The sequence below is a fragment of the Rhyacophila brunnea genome, unplaced genomic scaffold (assembly GCF_057557595.1).
Source record: "Rhyacophila brunnea isolate RB1 unplaced genomic scaffold, BYU_Rbru_1.0 scaffold_4, whole genome shotgun sequence".
NCBI classification, from domain to species: domain Eukaryota; kingdom Metazoa; phylum Arthropoda; class Insecta; order Trichoptera; family Rhyacophilidae; genus Rhyacophila; species Rhyacophila brunnea.
Genome location: NW_028233068.1, coordinates 17,880,473 through 17,902,472, shown reverse-complemented (window position 1 = coordinate 17,902,472; position 22,000 = coordinate 17,880,473). Strand labels below are relative to the sequence as shown.

General features: G+C 36.3%; 1 protein-coding gene across 1 annotated transcript in view; it reads left to right on the top strand.

Annotated features, from left to right (window-relative positions):
* Window positions 1-1,638: 1,638 nt before the first annotated feature.
* LOC147067033 (uncharacterized) overlaps window positions 1,639-22,000 on the top strand; it is a 49,547-nt gene continuing 29,185 nt past the window's right edge. Inside the window, exons 1-10 of the mRNA XM_085954362.1 lie at window positions 1,639-1,951; window positions 7,683-7,830; window positions 9,064-10,376; window positions 11,069-11,237; window positions 11,685-11,857; window positions 12,568-12,794; window positions 14,234-14,407; window positions 14,618-14,903; window positions 15,984-16,073; window positions 16,334-17,453. Of these exons, the coding sequence (XP_085810488.1) occupies window positions 1,877-1,951; window positions 7,683-7,830; window positions 9,064-10,376; window positions 11,069-11,237; window positions 11,685-11,857; window positions 12,568-12,794; window positions 14,234-14,407; window positions 14,618-14,903; window positions 15,984-16,073; window positions 16,334-17,453 (3,775 nt within the window). The 5' untranslated portion in view covers window positions 1,639-1,876. The remainder of the gene's footprint in view (window positions 1,952-7,682; window positions 7,831-9,063; window positions 10,377-11,068; window positions 11,238-11,684; window positions 11,858-12,567; window positions 12,795-14,233; window positions 14,408-14,617; window positions 14,904-15,983; window positions 16,074-16,333; window positions 17,454-22,000) is intronic.

Sequence of the window (22,000 nt, the reverse complement as noted above, 5' to 3'; positions counted from 1 at the left end):
ACGTACTGTCTGAAATTTCCAGTCATTTTGACGACTATTGGGGAAGAGATGAAAAAGTTTGATTCGTTGCGTTGGATTTGTAACCCATTTCAAGACGGCTTACCAACTAGTATGTCAACAAAAGCAAGTGAAGAACTCATTGATTTATCAGAAGATATGTCACTGAAAAATAGTTTCAATCGTAAACAGTTAACGAAATTCTGGCTTATATACTTTTGAATATCGGATAAAAGATTTTATTTCTTAATGATTTCATTTCCACAATATAAAAATATACTAAATATAACAAAATTACAATATTTTCGTATCATAATTTGGTGCGAAGTACTATTATTTTGTAATAGAGGAAAATTTGTCGAACCAAGAGAAAAAAATGTTTATGAGGTAAAAAACAGTTCTCGAAACGAAACAGAGTTTTTCAGATTCGCAGGTAAATAATTTTGATAGGAGGTAAAAAATCTAACTATATATGAGAGGCGGCGCTCGTGGTGCAGTGGGTAAGGCACTGGTCTTCCGCCCGAGCGTTCTCGGTTCGATTCCCGGTCAGGACACAATATTTATGTGTTTTTCTCAAAGCCTGGGTGTTTGTGATTGTCCAAAATTACTAACAACCACCTTGTACAAAAAAGCAAGGACATGGTTATTAATAATTAAAAAAAAAAAAAACTATATATGAGAAAAATACTATAATTTTTGGGACCACGTACTGTAATTTGGTCACAAAATTACAGCAACACTGGTCTGGTGCAATGCTGCCAACCGTATAATAAAATTATAGTATGTGTACTATAATTTTGATCTGTGTACACTATATACCTACACGCATCAAAAATTCGCTGTAATATAAAAAAATTCGCCTGCGGCGCAAGTTTACTTTAACATTATTAAAAGTTTGTCGATATTAAACTACCTAACTACCTAAATGTAGGTAAGTACCAACTCAACAATACGCTGAAAACACTTACTAATTTTTACCTCGCGGAACAACATTTGGGAAACGCATCACACTGCCGTTAACCTTAGTTTTAGATAGGGGGGCCCGCCAACGATCTTGGCCTGGGGGCCCACTTCAGGATGTGGGGGCCATGATGGACCCACTAAAAATATATAAATACTTATATCAACGAATCCAAAGCGTACAATGCAGTTTTAAAAATGATATTGAGCTCTTAAGATTTTATTTTTATTCTATTATACCCTTTTTATTACTAGGTATAATAAAATTAATACCTTACCTACTATAAAACAGTGTAAATTAAACAATAAATGTACGTTGTGGCGCTGATGGATGACAGTCGTTTCATTGCATTCCAGTGTAGCAGAGATCGCAGTACGAGTCTGTTGAATCCAGTGTTGCCATCTTTTTCTATGCTGATTATAGTACGAAGGCGTAAAAATTATAGTATTTCTAAAAAATATATAGTACAGGAAAATATCTCGTCTCGTGGTATATTTGGCGTAAAACTATAGTATTTTACATTTTTCGCGGAATTAATTATAGTATTGTACTATAATCATAGTACGGTTGGCTTCACTCGTGTACCCATGATTGTGGCCATAAATAAAACTAGTAACATGCGATGATTTTTATTATATGGCAAGAAAAAATAAATAATGAGAACAGAGAGAAATGTCATCATCCTATCAGCTGGTGTCTGTGTTTTCGCTGAAAAATCACGACCCAATTTATGTTTCGTTCAATGTAGCTCCTTGGAGTGTAATTTGCGTGAAGTGGAACAGCGAAAACGTAAAATAAATGATACTGAATATAAACGTGACGTTACTTAGGCATCAAACGTGCAAATACGTCAACACATAGTGAATTTGATTTTTTGACAATAGATTGTAGGTTAGGTTATTATTTTGATTTACTAAAATGTTTGGACAGCCTCGATGTAGGGAATGGACGCCCCTTGCGACCCAACAACTTCGATTACGAAGTCTTATACAGGTAAATAATATGGATTGTCATTCCTAATTTTAAATAGTCACTGAGAAAACACATTCTTCTAGTAAGTACATTAAGCTACCTTTTATGATAAACAATAAAATTACCAAGTGAATGTGTATAACGTTTCATTTGGTGATTCAAATCAATTTGAAAGTTTAATGATATATTATATTGATTGCTAGTGTAACATTATATCCGGATTGACCTTCCAGTAGTAAATATTGTTTTTGATGTTTGCAATGAATATGGAATCATGTTTCATCTGACATCTCTTCATTAACGTCCTTTGCTAAATACTAGTGAACATGGTTTGACTTTGTTTACGAATTATGTTTGTTAAACAAAAATAGCTTGTGTTGAAGGTTCAAGATAGAGTATTTTATGGCCTAATATTTTGTAGGCACCAATGAACAATATTTGATAAACACGAAAAAGAATATGTTTTGGCCGTTCAAAATCTTTGACATAATAAATAGAACTGTGAAGAAACAGTAATTATTTTGTTTTCTATTGTTTGATAAATTTATTCAGAAGATTCCATGGAGATGCCTAAAATGTTAAGAGCATACTTCAGTGAAACAGCAAATAATTTTCAACTATAGGTGCGACGAAATTTCGGACTCGCTGCCAATCGGAGAGCGAAAGTCGAGCTGGGAACACGTCAATTTGTTTTGTGATGGCGTCGGGGGTATTAATTCTTAAATCGTGTAAAGATGACTAAAAACGTTACCCATTTACTTGAAAGAGAAAACATGTCAATGAATATATTATTATTACTAATAGAACAAAAAACATGACATAACATGGACGCATGTTGATTTTTTATGACAAATAATGTTTTGTTCGGCACGCGTCGTTTGCACAATCTTCGCGTCGCGTAGTCACAATCATTTTAGACCGTGCCCCAGCTGAAGTATAGCCTTAAGTATAACCTAAAATCCAGATAGACTGGTTGTCACTAGTTGATATTCTATCGTATATTATAAAAATACTATATTGTTTGTATAAAATTTATATACTTAAACATAGATTTATTTACAAACAATAGTAAGTTGTTAGCCATTTCCCTAGGTCATTACTCTAGATCAGTTTCCCAAAGTGGGCGATTCAAAAGGTTGTAGTAGACTGACAGGGGGAGGAGGGGTTGCATATAAATAAGGGGGCGATGGAAGCAAAAATGATGTTGAAGAAAATTTTTGAAAAACTGTTTGAACATGTTTCATATTGTGTAAAAATAAAGCTGAACATTAATAAATTGGTAGGAGTGTACCAGATTCATCCTTTTTATTATTCTAATTGTATTTCGTCATTTTAATTTTCTTTGTTTTTATGTTACTATGGTTGATTTTCAGAGTATCTTATAGTAGAATGCATCTTTCTTTCTGTTTGTTGGATATTCTCTTAACGGCCTATTGGACAAGAGGCTCGACTGGTGAAACCATAGATTTTTTAGTGCAAGGTCAATTCGCTGTTAAACATCATTTTTTTTAGTAAAATATCTATTCTAGTGCACACCGTCTTTTTTAGTGAAATATCTATTATAAAAATGTAAAAACAATGAAGAAAGAAGATGAAACAAAATTCAAATTCAGGTTCCGTAAGTATGGCTGTCTTAGGAGTTTTTTTCAGCTACCTACCACAGCCCACCTTACTTGAACAGGCGGCTTTCACCACTGCCGTATAACCAGTAAGTTCTGATAATTTGGGCAGGAAACAACAGGGCCAAGGCGAAACAACGGACGCGATCTTAACAATGCCCTCAATAGCAACCAATAACAATAAGCTCATTATCCCCATCTACTTCTTACGCAAGGGAAGAAATCGCATCTGTGCATATTGATGGTTAAGCGATTGTATATTATTATTTCATAAATTTATAAATCTATATATATAAAAGAAAGTCGGGTTAGTTACACCATTTATAACTCGAGAACGGCTGGACCGATTTTTACGATCTTTGCATTGTTGGATTTGTCTCAGCCCCGAATAGCAGAATAATTATTAAAACATCGGAAAAATTCACGGGAAAAAAAATTATGAAGAAAATTAATTTTCTCATACATTTTGACATTTTGAACAATGAACGCGTAATCGAAAATAAAAGAAAATCACAAAAAAATTAAATCCGTATACAACGCCATCTCTGATACATGACAAAAACAATAAACAAACAAACAAAAGAAAGAATGATAGTCGAAATGTCTAACTGTCAATGGTGTAGTGTGCCCAACATTTCGTGCTTCATGTCAACAGCTCAATTTGCTTGAAAACGATACGAGTTACACCATTTATAACTCAAGAACGGCTGAACCGATTTTTATGATCATTGATTTGTTGGATTTGTCTCCGCCCCGAATAGCAGAATAACTATTAAAACATCGAAAAAATTACGGAAAAAATGTGAAGAAAATTCATTTTCTCATACATTTCGTATGGAGCGGCTTTTTTGATTGAGAACTGATTGACTGATTTCGTTGATTTTTTTTGTTCTTCATTTGTTCGTCGTTTGTTGTTCGTTTTGTACGTCAAAATCGAGACGGAGCGATTCACTTTCATTCGGTTGTTTCGGTATATTCATTTACGCGATGTAATCAGCACCGAAGGAGATGCAGCTAATGTTGGTCGATTGACTATTCTACTGGCGACGTACATTGGCAGCCCGCGTCATATGCATGAAAATGCGCAATATGCAATGACATAATATTATGTTCGTCATTACGGTCGTCCAGATCTATTCATCACGTTTACGTGGAATCCGAAATGGATAGAAATTGTTCAATTGCTGCCCCCGGACAAACATCAAATGATCAGCACGACATCACCGCACGTGTCTTCAAACAAAAAATCCTGTCGCTGATGAACTACATTGTTAATCATCGCGTCTTTGGGGATACTCGATGCTGGATGTATTCGATTGAATGGCAAAAACTAGGCTTACCCCATGCACACATTTTTAGTTGAAAGAATTCGACCAGACCAAATAGATGACATCATATGCAACGAGATTTCTGATCCCGAAACCGATCCAGACCTGCATGATGTTGTAATTACTAACATGATTCACGGACCGTGTGGCGCCATCAACCCCCAATCACCGTGCATGGTCGACGGCAAGTGTTACAAACGTTATCCACAAAATTTGACGGCGGAGACTATCACTGCGAACGATGGTTATCCACTATATCGGCGTCGATCACCCGATGATAACGGTAGAACCATCACAACAAAAGTGAAAGGAAACGATATCGTAGTCGACAACACTTGGATTATTCCGTATTTGCCACTTCTTTCCAAAACATTCAAGGCGTATTGCAACGTGGAGTATTGCAATTCAGTGAAGTCCATCAAATACATCTGCAAATATGTCACCAAAGGCAGCGATATGGCGGTTTTTGGTGTTCAAACTCCCAATACCAACGATAAAATCACACACTATCAAGTTGTCGATATGTGAGTTGCAATGAAGAGATTTGGCGTATTTTCTCATTCACCATTCATGAACGTCATCACACCGTTGTACATTTGGCGGTGCATCTGGAGAATGGTCAACGAGTTTATTTTAATGCATCGAATGTTGCTCAACGTGCTGTAACACCTCCAGCGACAACATTGACCAGTTTCTTTTCGATTTGCCAAAACGATCCGTTTGCACGAACGTTGCTCTACTCTGAGATGCCACGTTATTACACTTGGAACGCTTCATTGAAGAAATTTCAATGTCGGAAGCAAGGCGATGCAGTTCCTGATCATACGGATGTGCGTTTTGCTGATGCTCTTGGTCCCATTTACACAGTTCATCCGAAGAATAACGAATGCTTCTACTTGCGGTTGTTTCCGGTGAATGTTCGTGGGCCGACATCATTTGAATCACTTCGAACTGTCAATGGTGTGGTGTGCCCAATATTTCGTGCTGCATGTCAACGGCTCAATTTACTTGAAAACGATACTCATTGGGACATGACAATCGCTGAAGTAATTATTGTTTCTGCATCTCCAAGTCAGACACGCACATTATTTGCTATCATTATTTCGACATGCTTCCCATCGAATCCACCTGAACTGTGAAACAAGTACAAGGATGACATGTCAGAAGACATTTTACATTGAATTCGTGTCAGTTCAGTGAATAAGTAAATACATAACCAGGCTTTGCTTTTGATCGAAGACATGTGTTACCTCATGTGCGGCAGTTTGTTAGTCAAGTTAGGAATGCCAACGCCACATCGTGGAATAAACGACTCTTTCAATCTAGAATTGGAACGTGAACATGAATATGATTGAGATGCATTGAACCAATCAGTTCGAACGAATGTACCACTGTTGAACCCCCAAAAGAAGGAAGTGTACGATACGTTAATGAAGGCAATTGATGATGAAAATGGTGGCTTATTTTTCCTCAATGCGCCCGGTAGAACTGGGAAGACATTCCTCATGTTCATGATTTCGCCACTGTTCGTGCGAGATCCGAAATTGATGTAGCAGTTGCTTCTTCCGGGATAGCGGCCACGTTGCTAGAAGGATGCTGAACGGCTCATTCAGCGTTTAAATTGCCGTTAAACCTTCAAACAACTCAAAAACCAACATGCAACATTGCTAAATACTCAGCAATGGCCAAAGGTTTGAAAGCAAGTAAAATCATCACCTGGCATAAATGCACAATGGCGCACAAACGCGCATTGGAAGCACTCAATCAAACTATGAAAGATCTGCGATCAAGATGTTTTGGAGGCGCAATGATTCTACTATCTGGCGATTTCCGCCAAACACTACCAGTCATTCCAAGATCGACCGCTGCCGATGAAATAAACACTTGCCTCAAATCATCGACTCTGTGACGCTATGTGAAGAAACTTCAACTGACGAAAAACATGCGTTGCATTGCTAAACGTTCCATCTGCCGAAGATTTCTCCAAGCAATTGCTGACTATCGGTAACGGCCGTGTTCCTGTCAACGAATCGAATGGATTGATTTCGTTTCCGCTGAATTTTTGCAATTTCGTCTCAACGAAGGACGACCTCATCACGTTCCCAAACATCATTGCTAACCACGATCAACAAATCACAACGCCAATCCTTTAGTGTTTGTGGCCTGAATCTAGAAAATGAATGTTTCTCTTACGGTCAATTGTACGTAGCATGATAACGTGTCGGCAAACCATCCACTTTGTTCGTTCTCGCACCTGACAACAAAACGAAAAATGTCGTATAGCACAAGTTACTTCAATGAAGGGAATCGACCCGAGTGCAAGCCATCCACCAAATAGTTTAACAGAAAGTAGTGCAACAATGCTACGCGAATCATATCTATTCGCTTCAATAAAGCAAATGCCTTGCTGCCACGTGAATTACATTCATTTCAATGTAATTAAAATACTTTTCATTTTGATTTGATTTTTGCACATTTATTGAACTTAATTAATTTTGAGTATTCATAAAAACTGAATTAAATTATTCAGCTAATAAGTTAACACAATATTTCTTGATTCTGAGGCGGTACGAAGTTCGCCGGGTCAGTTAGTTAACTTTATAAATTTCTTCTTCTGTTTTCTGGTGCTACAATCTTATGTGGTTCTCAGTCTCATCGAGCGTCTCGGTTCCTCCAGTTTTAGGCGCCCAAGGCCTTTAAATCTAACTCGAAATTAAATATTTTCTTTCTAGATATAAAATGACTATAAAAATAAATAAAATTGATCCAGATGACTAGTACTATAATGCTAAATTTGTGTTTCAGATTGTTGGATACAACATCTACGAGGATGAAACCTATACTCAAAGCGGGAGTCTGTATTACACGCTACATGCTACAACAATGTCTGCACCCTTTTATACTAGCGAGAAGCTCCTCTCAAATCATCCAAAATGGCGAGAAATCGATTCAGGTATAAAATCAATCAAACCAAATGTATACATCTATTACTATAATTACTATGATTCCATTTCACCAATTTTTGTAAATATTTATTTTTGTATTAAATAATCAATATTCTCTATTGTGTAAATTTATATATAATTAATTGTTTTTATCGGAGTAATTATGAGGTGTTTCACATTATTGAATATGTCAATAAAAATAAGTTACTGCGCATCAGTCACAACAAATGTCTTAATAATTTAATTGAGGCAGTGTTATCTTCTGTGGCTATGTGTGCTTTGTTACATAATTGCCAGGATATTTTTTTTTTGATTGAACTGCAAGGAATTTCATTAATTCTTATCTTAAATGTACAGCACATGTAAATAAAAATAACAAGAAAATACCAGATCTATGTGTTCATTGTAAAGTTATTGTCTTGTGTAAAGTCTATCGATTATTTTTCTTCTCTCGACATTATTAATGACATATTATTCAAGACTAAAAATACATTGTCAACATAAATTTATTTTCTTATATTCTAGTGTTTTAATCAATAGAACCTTACATTTCCTTGTGTTACATACATTTAATATTTTTTTAATAATAGATATAATCTAGGTACAATGCATTGGACTCCTTTCAAAATAAATCTACATTCATTGAGGTTTTTAAATTTCTACCAATCCCACCGGGTATTCTATTCTGTTTTAATGTCTAGTAGTTATTCAATATTATGTTGTTATAAACGAATAAAGAAACTGTTTACTGATGTGTTAAAAAATTCATAATAAGTTGACATGCAATATGTACCAGAGTGTACCATCCTTTAAATTCTTTGGCTACCATTATTTTGTTGTAGATAAAGAAATTAAAATGATAAAATACATCATAGAATCAGTGTCGATGTCTAATATATGAAATTGTTTATTAAGTTTCACTATATTCATCACGTGCATTCGTAATGAATCATATTTATGATAGCCTCAATACCTTATCAATAATTTTATTGGTTGTACCTACATTTATGATGTAAAATATTGTTATTTGTGTATTATATATTATTTAAGTCACTCTTGGATAGGAATTTCCTTCATTATAATATTGAAATTTGCAATGCTTTTATAGTAGGTAAAAATTAGTATTCAAATATCTTATTACAAACCTTCTATAGAATAGATATAATAATTAATGTCATATTTTTTGTAGTTGTACGTAGTGACAGTTTAAAATTTATGTTTGTTATCTCTGATTGTTTTAGAACTCATCTTGAAGATGTCATCGCAGAATGTTGTTGTGAGAATTTGGCGTCACACTCTGCCCGATAGAAGAAAACCGGAACAGGCATCGGACGGTATTTCTCACACTAAGACAGACACCATAGTACAAACGTGGGGTATTAATTTTACCGGTTTGCTTCACATCGGTGCAAATCTAGCTCTGGATTTTACTCCCAATAGTTTCAAGGAAAACACCCTCGTCTTTCAAATGATCGGAGGATATTTTTGCTCGTACGACAGCATTCGACTGGAATCCGTCACCAGAGCTTTCTCCAACTGCGAAGCGGACATAGTCGCCGTAATGGGAAAGGAAGCGTCCCCTTCGAGAAAGATTCCAATCGATGCGAGGCACGTCCGCGGTTTCCAAGAGTCTAAATCCGTCTCACCCGGCAGACTCAGTTGGAGAAATGAAACCTTAGACGCTAAATATGTTTCAAAAAGTCAAAGCCCTCCTGCGAACAGTGGATTTAAACAGAATTTTGCCAGCACTAAGTCGGTATCTAATGTAAATCGGCAAGAATTTATGCGGGGCTCGAGAGAGTTTTATAGATACGATGACTCTCATCCGAATACAGTGTATGAACATTCCCCGAAAAGCGATGCTAGCGTCGAGATCAGGGAGTATTCCGGTTCCGATGAAGGATCCGACGTGTTGATGCCGTGCGGCTCTGTGAAAGACGTCGATAGAATCGGTATCGAAGAGAGCGAGACGGCTGAAAACTTTGATGCCAAACAAATTGTGCCCAAATGCAGATATTCTTCGTTGAAGTTCCTGAAATCAGAAATCAGGCCGAGCTATACCGCTGAGAAACTTCAAAAGCTGCATCTGCTGCAGTATACGATCAAAAAAAGAACGCAAGCCGTTCAAGAAATAAAAGAGAAAATATATCACAAATCAGCGATGGAAAATTACAATGACCTCTCACCTCAGAGCTCTCTCGTCGACAATGGAGATTTTTCAAGATCAGAGAGCTTGAGTGTCTCGTGCCGGGAATTCAGTTTGCTCACCGGTAAAAATAGACACTCATCACGATGCAAAAATCTTGGGACGATATTATCCGCCAGCAAATGCAATCTTGTTGATGATTCGGATGCCGGAGTGGAAGGTAGTAATCTGAAAAGTTATGAGCCGTCTGATGAAGTGAGGGGAGGCAGAGGAAAGAGTCTGCCGCCCGACAAACACGGCGCCAATGTTCTCGGGCAGAGAAGGTATTCGGGTTACAAAGAAGAAGATGGATCGAAGCCTACCGATCGACGATTTACTCTGGCTCTTAATAAGTTACTTGAGTTTAAAGTGAGTCTTTTCATTTAGAATATATTATTATAGTATTTCATATAGAATATATTACAGCGTTACCCTAATAGGTTCTGCAGGAACCTCCAAGGTAAAGTTAAGGGTTCAGCAAGAGTTGCTAGTTTTTATAAGACACGATTTTGACAAAAAAAAATTTGCAGACTGGCTAAAAATATTTTAATCACGCTTCATATTGTGCTGGATGAAATGGTCCAGATTATTATAAGTCGACCATTGCAGTCACGATAATTTTAATTTACGTGTGAAGATTACGGGTAGTCACGAGATAAAGTCCTCGTTAGAATGTTTCGAAGAGCAAGAGTTTTGCAACCATAAATTTCAATTAACAAAGATTTTCCGATTATCACAAACTGCATATTATCTTGTAGACAGACATATGCAAAAAATTCAATAAAGTATATTTATCGCTCCAAGAAAAGATCTTGTTAGTTGTAATTTTGTATCTTGGCTGTTGAGCAAAATAAGACTCTTTTCCAATCTCCGGTTTCGCAGTTTTTTTTATCAAATATGTTTGGGGATGCCCCACATCTACGGCATCTATGAATAGCATGCGCTGGTAGAGCCGTTTGTCATAAACACAATTCATCCATTTTCGCCGTCACAGATGATTTTATTGCTTCCATTAGATTACGATAATGCTGAATATTTGTGTTTTGTTTTTTCCTTTTCAGTCGCAACCGTCCCCTTCCCAACGGCTGAGACACGCCCAGCTGACGAGAGCCATCGAAGTGAGTCGGTTTAAGCGGCGGTTGCTTCAAGACGAGAGAGACAGCGCTTCGGCTGCTTTGAGGCGTGCCAGAGACTTCCGGACAAAACTTTTTGAAGAGAACCAGGATAGTGGTTAGATTATTTACTTGTATTTGGTTTCTTCCATTATTGCCATCTTTCTTTCCTTATACAGAAAATGGCATCTCCATTTTTTCGTAATATTTATATGTTATGTGTTTTTTGTATCCCATGTACAATATCATTTGCATACATTTGAAAGTTTTTTTTCTTTGTAGTTTTTAAAGATAACAACATAAAAATTCAGTATCTCCCAACAACCACAAACTGAATTAGAAGGTGCCATATCCCAAGGTGTCCACATTTTAAACAATACATTATTTACAGTTCACAAAAGCCTCTTTCATAGTAAAGACGGAAGTGTTGGTTTCCTAAACTCTGACTGTTTAATAAAGCAACTATTTACTTTTGTTACTTTAAGTTTTTATGCTGATTCTTGACTGTTGAATGTATTCCTCGTCTCTTTTGGGAATGTGACGCTTTATTTTAATACAATTTCAGGCACCGACTTGATGCAGAAGTTGCATTCGCTGAAACGGAAATCAGACCAGCTTTACGAGTTAAAGAAATCAGAAGCCGCATTACGTGAATTGTGTGCCAGGTCCTCCAGTCAGCTGCACGCAAGAAGATGGAAGATCGTTCAGGATATACAACTTATTTATCCCATACACGAGGTGCCATTTTATTTTGTTACTTAAATATTATTAGCTTCCGTAGTTATTGCGATTTATCCAAGGGATCTTGAAAATACTTAAAAATAGCAAAATTTGCTATGAAGATAAATTTTGAAAAATATACATTTGTTTTGGATTCAGGGAACTGGGGGGTTTGAGTTTAGGTAGTGATGGGTACCGTTGAGTGATTGTGGTAAACTTCATTAGTTATACATATTAATACATACACAGCTGTAAAGATATAGACAATAAAACTAATATTCTTCATAAGGATTTCAAAGATGATTAAATTTTTTAAAAGAGTATAATATCAGTGGCAAGTGGCGATTTTTGCTTGTAGGGATGCGGTTAAAAAAACATATCTTCTTTACTAATCGTATCACAATGCTATTATTTATTATTGTGATCTAATTGAGATTTTACAAATGTTTTTATTACATGCTTTTCTATTACTGTGATCAAAAGATCTCATGAGCAGAAATAAGTTGTTGACAGTCTATAAACACGTATTATGTATGTAGTTTCGTAAAAAATAGTGACATCACGTTGAAAGAGCACCATTAAATGCGCACAGTCACAGGTTATAAATGTGTATAATTGGTTCATAATGAAATGGTCAACTGATTTTTTTTAAATGCAAAATAATTCCTTTACAAAAATTTCGGGATGCTATGAGCTTTGTAAAAATTGTATTGCTTTTATTATGACAGGATGATGCTGGCCAGTTATGCATATTGGGCGTTCACCTGCCGGCGTGCCGCGACCCTCTGGACGGGCTGCGCCAGTGTACAGAGACTGCGTTGGCTGTGGCACTAGGCCGCGTTGCACATTGCACTGCCATGGCCGCTTCCATCCTAGCCGCTCCTCTCCGCCATCCCCTCAAACTTATGGGCTCCCGCACCAAAGTCTTGGACCACCTCGCGCCACAGGAAGGAGAGTATGTCACTGCTCTCTAATTATCTATTCTCTACCTTGGTCATGACAGTCGCGTATGGTCTCAGGCTACGTGCACTTCTTAATCATTCTTAAATCGCTGAAGTATTTTCCATCACTTGATTATCATATTATGTACAAATTGATCATCAATCCTTTCACAAGATATGACGGTACATACCTGATGTGATAACAGTGGATGAAAATTTAATAGACTTAACAAACGATCCTGTGCACATACTCTCATTTTTAGAGTTGTCAGCATTTTAGATTTCGTTTGGAGTCAATATCCTTGATTAACTAATAACAACCATTAAAAGGCCATCCATACACTGAAACAGCATGTAGTTTTCAACAGTGCGTCATATTAAACTTATGATATCTTCATGGAATATATGTTTACTACGTATATAAGAGTGTGATTGTATCCGTCAGTGGTGAGGGGTGGAGGTTTGCTTAATCAATGACAAATTCTCTCCATAATACTGGAATTCGGCTAGCTGAAAGAAAATAATATATATAAGTGAGTCTTAGGCGTAAAACCCACTTAACGCAGCAAGTGGGGCTCTCGCGCAAAATTTCACAAGTGGCGCGTAAATCATCGAAAATACAACGTAATCAAATACGCCAGCGCACACTGGATTTGACGACGCATTATGCGCGCCCGCCCCATGAGTCATCGTTTTTTGGCTTCTCGGCAATACGAATGAACGAAAATACAACGTAGTCCATTCATTGAACGCGTCGAGCAAAATCACGCTCTGGAAGCGTCGTCGATCGACGGGCGAGAAGCCATTATTTAATAACAGAGAGCTCATTGTTTAATTTTATTGCGTGTCCGATATTTCGCTGGTAGAATAATGTCATCGTGAATATTAATTACAAGCCCCGAAATAATATAATATTTTTATTGCTTTGTTATGAGAGACGCTGATAATAATAATTATTTTGTGCTTCTTGGGCCCCTTATTATATAGGTGAAGGGTAATGCGCGGCTGGGAGGGGGCCTACTCAGTAGTGAGCGCATCGAGCGCTTTTTTGGTGGGCTTTATGCCATAGACTTGACTCTCCTGAGATACATTGTCCCTTGTAAAGGGGTTTATATGCAAAAACTAAATTTTACAGGAGAAAGGAAAACAACATAAACAGCAAGAATTTCAGTGATTTATAGTACCTACCTATGATTTTTAAAGCAATTAATGTCAATGATTGAAAATATAACCATACAGAACTGAAATTTTTGTTATTTATTTATTTAAGTGTGTTTCCTCTCCTGTAAAATTATGGTTATTTCATATAGACCCCTTTTCGACGGACGCCTTCAAATATATATTATGATTTAGTAATGGAATGGAGTATATTGTGAAATATTTTGTGTATATTTTTTAGAACAGTTTAATCAAGATCAAAATATGTGATTCATAGATTGTTTGTCATTTCCAGAATACCCCTGTTCGCCCGCAACAAAGACTCCATGATGTTTCGCTACGGGTTGTTCTTGTTAAACAAGAACATTGCTCAGTTATTGTGGGCCACTCATCGAGTCATTACTCCTGACCCCAGGGACACTCTCACTAACCTGCGGAGACTTCTCACCTTGCCCACTCCTTCACCCGGGTACGTCCTGAAAAATTATTTAAAGTAATTGATATTATTCAGTTCAAGTGTGGTGCGAATTGAACTTTTGTATGAATGCTAACTTTATAGAGTATCATCAGCTATATATTTCTGTGTCGTGTAGATCGTGGCTAATTTAATTTTTTTATTTATGTAAAAAAAATTATAATCGTCACATGCCTAAACAATAATGCAATTCAATTATGTCAGATTGGAAGCTTCGCGAGTCTTCGGATCGGCGTCCTCAATGGAGACAGCGGGTTTTGCGTTGTTCCACCCGCTGGCCATGGCGACCACGCCCTCGCAGCACGCAGCGGGCCTGCAGCGCGTTCACGCCAGTATGCCATCTCCCAACTCCTGCCATGCCCACCCTCTGAGGAGCAACAGCTCAGCACCCCTGCCTCCTTCCAGTTTGAGGAGTCTGGTCGCCGATAGATCTGCCAGAGGCCTGACGGGCGGAAGCTGTTCAGGACATCGCCAATTCAATCGTTTCAAGGTATATTCATACTATTTAAGTCAATTCACTATTTGATTTTCTGTTCATTATTTAATTTACTTAAAGTCGTAAGTAAGTGGTTTTTTACAAAAATTGATTTTTGGCCATTATGTAGTTCAATTATTAACACATTGATCGCCAACTAGTTTTACATAAAATAGTGATTATTTGTCTCTAAGGTATTATTTGATAGGTAATGAAAGAATATAATGTTTTTTTTCATTTTGATGATTTTTTTACGTAAATATTGGTTTTTATGATGTGCCGGCCACATGTGTCCGTCGCGGCGCCAACAAGTTAATTTATTCTATTGCGCCGGGCCGGCCACTTCGCCGGTCACCTGTCCATATGTGTTGACGAGAGCATGGTGCCATTTCGCGGTCGAATTATATTTAGATTTAGATAGTATAATAAACAGAAAAGGCACAAATACGGAATAAAAGTTTTCAAATTGGGTAGCATAATATCTGGATACACATAAACTGGAAATATACGTATACATACCTTATAATCATTTTTTTTATTCTATTTTTTTATTATTGACATATTTTTTATAACTTACATTTTATAATCTATTTAATTTTTATTTTTATATCAACAAAAACACATTTACAATTTAAAAGGAAAACTTTTTTTTTCATTATGTACATTCTTTACATTAGTGAGCCTATATTTTGTGACTGGGAAGACATATTTTCAGGCCAAGTGGCAGTAATATACAGAAGGGCCATGCCGGTCACCGCGTATCGAAAAATGCACTGCGCACGTGCCCGCCGGCGCTGTAGAACAACTCTAAGGCAGGTCTTCTTTGCCGGTCACCGGTGACCCCCATGGCCCCCTGAACGTAATCCAATGCCGGTCACCGGTGACCCCCATGGCGATCAACGTGTTAAAGAGACAGATTTATATTAACACCCAAATCCATGTACCAATTACCAGATAAAAGCAGCATTTTTTTTATTTATCTGGAACCCAAGAGCCACTCACTGACCATGATCGAGACAAGTTCCACAAGATTCTGCATTAAAGTGAAAGAGACCAGCAATTAAAAAATAATAAATTTTGTTTTTTCTCTTTCAGGACTCCGTGGATGGTCACAGTCCAAGAGCAGCTATGGTCATCAGGAAACACAGATATTCAAGAAGTGTTGGAAGTTACGTCGATGAACAGGTTGGTATTACAATTTAAACTGTATTAATTAATAAATATGTATCCGAAAACATTAAAAAGAAAAATATTTTTTTATTTTAAGTAATCTTTTTTTTTGTAAATTTTAATTATAATACTACATGATTAATTGTAATAAAATAATATTGTAATAATAACAGTGTATGTTATACAATTATGTAAGCGTAAAGCTAAATCGTAGTTTAATAAAAAAAAAATTATTATCATTCCTTTATTAATCAAACTGTTTTTATATTTTTCAGATGCTCCAAAGTCTGGAGATGAGTCCGTCATCAGCCATGGGAAGTGAACCTTCTCTTCTCACCCAATTGGATAATCAGCGATCCGGAAACGACAATCCTTCTGAATCTCCGTCTGAGAATATTCAAAACGTGCTGTCTTTTTCCGAATCGGATCTCACCAAAGTCACTGATATCATTTCGCCAGAAACTTGTTCTTCGGTCAATGACCTTTCGTTAAGATCAGAAGGCAAAGTTATCTTTTCTCTCGGTGACCCTCAATCACCGGAATCAGGAGAACTGATAACGACCAGTCAAAGAAAACTGGAAATTTCTCCCAAAATAAGTATCGACGATGCAGATTCAAATTCAGAAGATGTGTGTGATCCGAATGACATCAAACGGCAACTATCTGATGAAGAAAACACTAAAAGTCTTTCCAGGGAAATGATCGAGGCCCGAGATGCACAAAATGATGTAAATGATTTGATTATTGAAATCGCTGGGTTGACAGCAGACTTGTCCACCAATATTACATTTGGCGCTTCTGACCAGAGTCTCGAAGGTGACATAGATAAAGTTTGCCGTGTTTCAGGAGGCGGCGAGTTGGTTGATGACTTTGATCGCTTTGAACCGTTTGATCCTTACCCTGTGAAACGTTTAGACTTTTCCAATTCAACAGATGTAAGTCACAATTCAGGAATATCCAAGTCCTCTGATATGACACAGACAAATAACATAAATACGCATGAAAATCTCAATACTGAATTTGAACAAAAACTTTCATTTGATGAGAATAATTCGAAATTGTTAATTTCACAAGCAGTTTCATCTGAATGTAATGTTTTACTATGCTATGCAACAAAAACAGGTGACCTTCCGGCCGATTGTAAATTGTTATCCGGTCAAGCTTGCACTGTAGATATTGAAAAGTTAGGTTATCCGCCGTATTGCAGCAAGCCTTGTTCCAAAAGTTGTCCGAGAATAACGGGCGAATTTCCACTTGGAGGATTGCATACTGGGTATGATCAGTGTGAAAATGGCGATGAAGTCATGCAGGACGTGATCGTCTTACCGAGCGCCGAGGCCGTCATGACCTCGAGTTCTCACTTCACCGACTCTCCTGCACTCTTGGATTTAGAAGGTGCGGAGCAAGCTATGGAATTGACTCAAGATGTGTTAGATCAATTGAGGCAGAACCGCTTCCATTTTGACAGAGATGCGACCGTATTAAGAAAATGTAAATTCGACTGTACTTGTAATAAAAATATATCATTAACAGCGTCGGGTGACGTGTGTAGGATATCGGATACTCAAATATCTAAAGAACATTTGTGTCAGGGCGAGCAACAGATGGCTGATCAAAAAAATGGAAGTATAACATCTGACGAATTCGGTTCTAAGTCTTTTAAAATCGGTGCGAGTGTCAGTAGTTTTGGTGAAGAAATCGGTAGCTCTTCCGATAGATTATCTCATAAAGGGAATGTTATTCTGGAAGAAGACTGTGGAAACTCTGTGGGCTTTTCCAGTTTGAGTGATGATTTCGTATCGGCCTGTTCTACGTTGAGTAGAAACTCGGCTGATTCCAAAAATGTAGATCAAACCGCTAAGGATTCCAGTATAGAAGATTTCAGTTGTAGTGAACAATCAGTTTTGGGTGTAGTCAAAAGTTTTCCGGTTACGTCCGACAGTATTAGTGATAATTTATTTAGTGATATCAATGTGGATCTTTCAAGAGATGTAGTGAATGAAAAGAATGCCGATGATGGTGTATAAAGGGAATCCATAACCGGTGTGATTTATCACGATAGTAGAGATTAATGAGTTGACGTTGACTGATCATTAATGATAAATGTTGATATCATAGTAATAATCGATAGCTTTGTATGTACATCTCTAAATATTTTTATATGGATGCAGTATTATCAGATCTTAAAGTTTATTCATTGTAATATTTGTAAATGGTGATCTAATCTTCTTTAAATCGGATAATATATGCATTGAACTGACAATGCCATACAATCATAATAATATGTATAAATATTGTAAACTACTTTAGTAAACAGCTTATTATGTGTTGCTTGAATTGCTTCGAATGTTCACTAAGAATATTCACATACGTAAAATAATTAAAGTGTCTACATAATAAAGCCACTGTATGTATGGCATTGTTTTCATAAAAATATATAGCTTCTATGTTTCGTAAGCAAGTGGCAGCGTAATTCAATAAATATGACGTGTTGATACAACAGATTAATTATAAATTCGTCATTTTTTCAAAAATCTACAAATGCTAAATTTTTATATTTTATATTTACTGCCAAAAGTTGGGAAGTATCGAAAACATGTTATGGAGTATTTGCAATTTGAAAGTTTGACATGCCCTCTAAAATCAGGCATAATGCTAATTTCTTTGTGCTCTGTGCATGCTCATTTTTTTTTAGCATATGTATTTATATATAGACACATATTCCATTCTAAATACTTGGCTTACCAACTATTGGGAGCAACACCACGATATTTTGTTTAATTGTGAGATACAACTATCATAAATACGCTCTAATTGAAAAACATACATACTTACTATATTTATTTTATTTTCATTTGTACGGAAGTAATTATAAATTTACCTCATTGTAAGTAAGTTTTGATTGTTTAGGCAGGCGACTAGACCTGGAAGTGGGCCAAGCGTGACATTCGATTGCAACCATAGAAAATATATAAATACGCCCCTGCCTAATTCTTGCACAATGGAAGATATGTCATCTGCTCACCTTATTCTCACTTCACCGCTATAATAAGTGCAGTGGCACCTATCAACATTCTCATACGTCTTCTCCGTGTCTCTCTCTCATACATTTACGTGTATGTTCTGTCTTACTGTCTTTGTTCTGGTGTTTCAGTCTTATTTCAGAATTATGTGTCTGTGAGCTGCTGCATCAGCCTGGCCGAGTGTTTGCACATATGACATATGCACACGAGTATCTCCTGACTTTGCCGAGCACGCCACTCATTCATTTATCAAACGGCGATGCTTGGCTGACGGTTCTTCCTCGTCCATAATGTTTCCATTTTTTGATTGACTGTGTATGTTACCTAAGGTTACAACAGTAGATTAGAGCATAGTTTCTTAACCGGTGGTCCGCGAAGATTTTTGGGTGGGCCAACATTTGAAGTGGGGTTGTATTATATTTCGACAATTGTTTCAAAAATAATGTAAAAAAAAAAATTATTATTTTATTCCAATGTTGATGGATTTTTTGTGATCCGCGGATGTAAAAAGGTTAAGAAACATTGGATTAGAGCACCCTGTTCCAATTATAATTACCCTCAAATGTCTTGAATAACCTACTAATTTCTTATCTGAACGCCACTTTGTTGATTTTTTATCACTTTCACTTTGATTTATCCACTTCCGAAATCTCTTCAATTTGAATTAAGCATAGTCATATATATGTTACGCCGAATGTGCGAAATTCACTATTACATGAAATGGGCAAAATATCTGGCGAGTGCGTGATATCGGTAGTATTTTTTTTTGCCTAGTTCATGCATTGGGCAAATTAGATAGTAGCGCTACGGTGGTGTTTTTTGCAACTAAACCAAATGTGTCAAATGCTCATGCATTAGTCAAAATAGATGGTCGCGCTCCGGTGGTGTTTTTTGCAACTAATCAAACTAACCAAATTTGTCAAATGTCATTGATTATATAAAAATATACCAATCAATAACTACAATGACGTTCATATCTATTTACTATGCCCAAAAAAATCTAGAACTATAATATGATAACGGAAGAATTTTATTAAAAGGTATTTTCGCGATTTGATTCGTCCTTGGGTATCAATCGTGCAATGGTCGATTGTTTGTTTGTGATAGTATGATTTGATAGTTTGTTGACACTTGTTAGCTAACCTCAAAATGGACATTCAGTTGAATTCAGAATTACAAAACCTAACCTAATAATAATATTATATTATGTCCAATTATAGGTAATTAATAAAACCATCCATATTAAATTTATTTTTTCTACTGTCATGTTGACAGTTTAAGAATTCCATACCCTGGCGAATTCATGCACTCGGCAGATAATTTTCCTAATTCATGAATAAGGCAACGGGCTCGACTATTACATGAATTAGGCAAAATTTTGCCCATTTCATGTAATAGTCAATTTCGCACATTCAGCTTAACATATACATTGACATTTTCAGAGATAATATATCATTATCAAAATCGAGTTTTCCGAACGACACCATATACTTATACCGTCGCAAATTAATTGTAATGTCGTTTAATGCTTTTTATATACTCGATATGCTATTACTGCACTGTGAGCATCTGTCAAACTATTATGAGAGTATCCTACCAATTGATATACGAATACCATTGATTGAATACATTTCCTTTATTTGCCTGTCATTTTATCTTTCAAATTGAGAATTTGCGTTTACATGTATGTTTAATACGTCTTCTCCCAGTCTCGTTCTCTCTTACTGATTTTCATGTTTTTTCACTCATGCGTTATAGATAATTCAAGACAAATATATTTGGTGATTATATCACTATGTACATACCAGTGGCTAAGGGTGGAAGTAGGCTGTTAAGATCTGCCATAAATAATGCACATTAAACTTTGTTAGTCATACATATTTGTTTTTATTAAATTAAGACAACAATTTACAGATGGAGTTCGTTAGTTTTTAAAAATCAATTAAACTCTGCCCAAACCAAACCATAATAGTTTTGGTGTATTTTGGGCGATACGACAAAATTGTGCACACTTTTTCATTCATACTTATTTGTTTTTGTTGGATTAAGAATACATATTACACATATTGTTGATTCATTTTTTTTAATTCGTTAAGCCTTGCGTAAACCACGCACCACCCTCGGGTCGAAATCCCGAAGGCCGAAATCCCAAAGGCCGAAATCCCGAATGGCCGAAATCCCGAACGCTGAAATCCCGAATGGCCGAAATCCCGAAAAATAAAAAAATACAAACATCAATAATTGCGCAATCTTGAATTGCGCAATTTTGGAAAGAGAGACAAAAGCGCATTTTTTCTGGAAATATATAAAACGAAAAATAAGAAAATACAAACACCAATAATTGCGCAATTTTTGCAAGAGAGGCAAAATCCATTTGTTCCGCAAAATTGTCTCTCTTGCAAAAATTGCGCAATCTGCAAAAATGGGCTTTTTGTCTCTCTTGTAAAAATTGCGCAATTATTGATGTTTGTATTTTTTTATTTTTCGGGATTTAGGCTTTCGGGATTTCAGCATTCGGGATTTTGACCAGCACCCGGTTTTCCCAGGGTTTGATTGAATTTTAAAAACTAACTATATAACGCCATCTGTAAATTGTAGTCTTATTTATTGAAAACAAATACGTATGACTGACAAAGTTTAGTGTGCACTGTTTATGGCGGATCTTACCTCCACTCTTCATAAGCTGCCAATGTGAAGTAACAAATTATGCTCTTCAAAACAAAAACGGGATGTTAATTACAATACCATTCAACTACTTGTTTACGCTTAAAAAAATCTTAATACCGATAAGCAAAATTAATGACGATTCTAGTGAAACGCAACTGAATGCAAGTACAGAGATCGAAATAAATAAATAATAATGTTTATCCTAAAACATATTGAAAAAAAAATATAGTGACTTGAGTAATCTTACGTGTA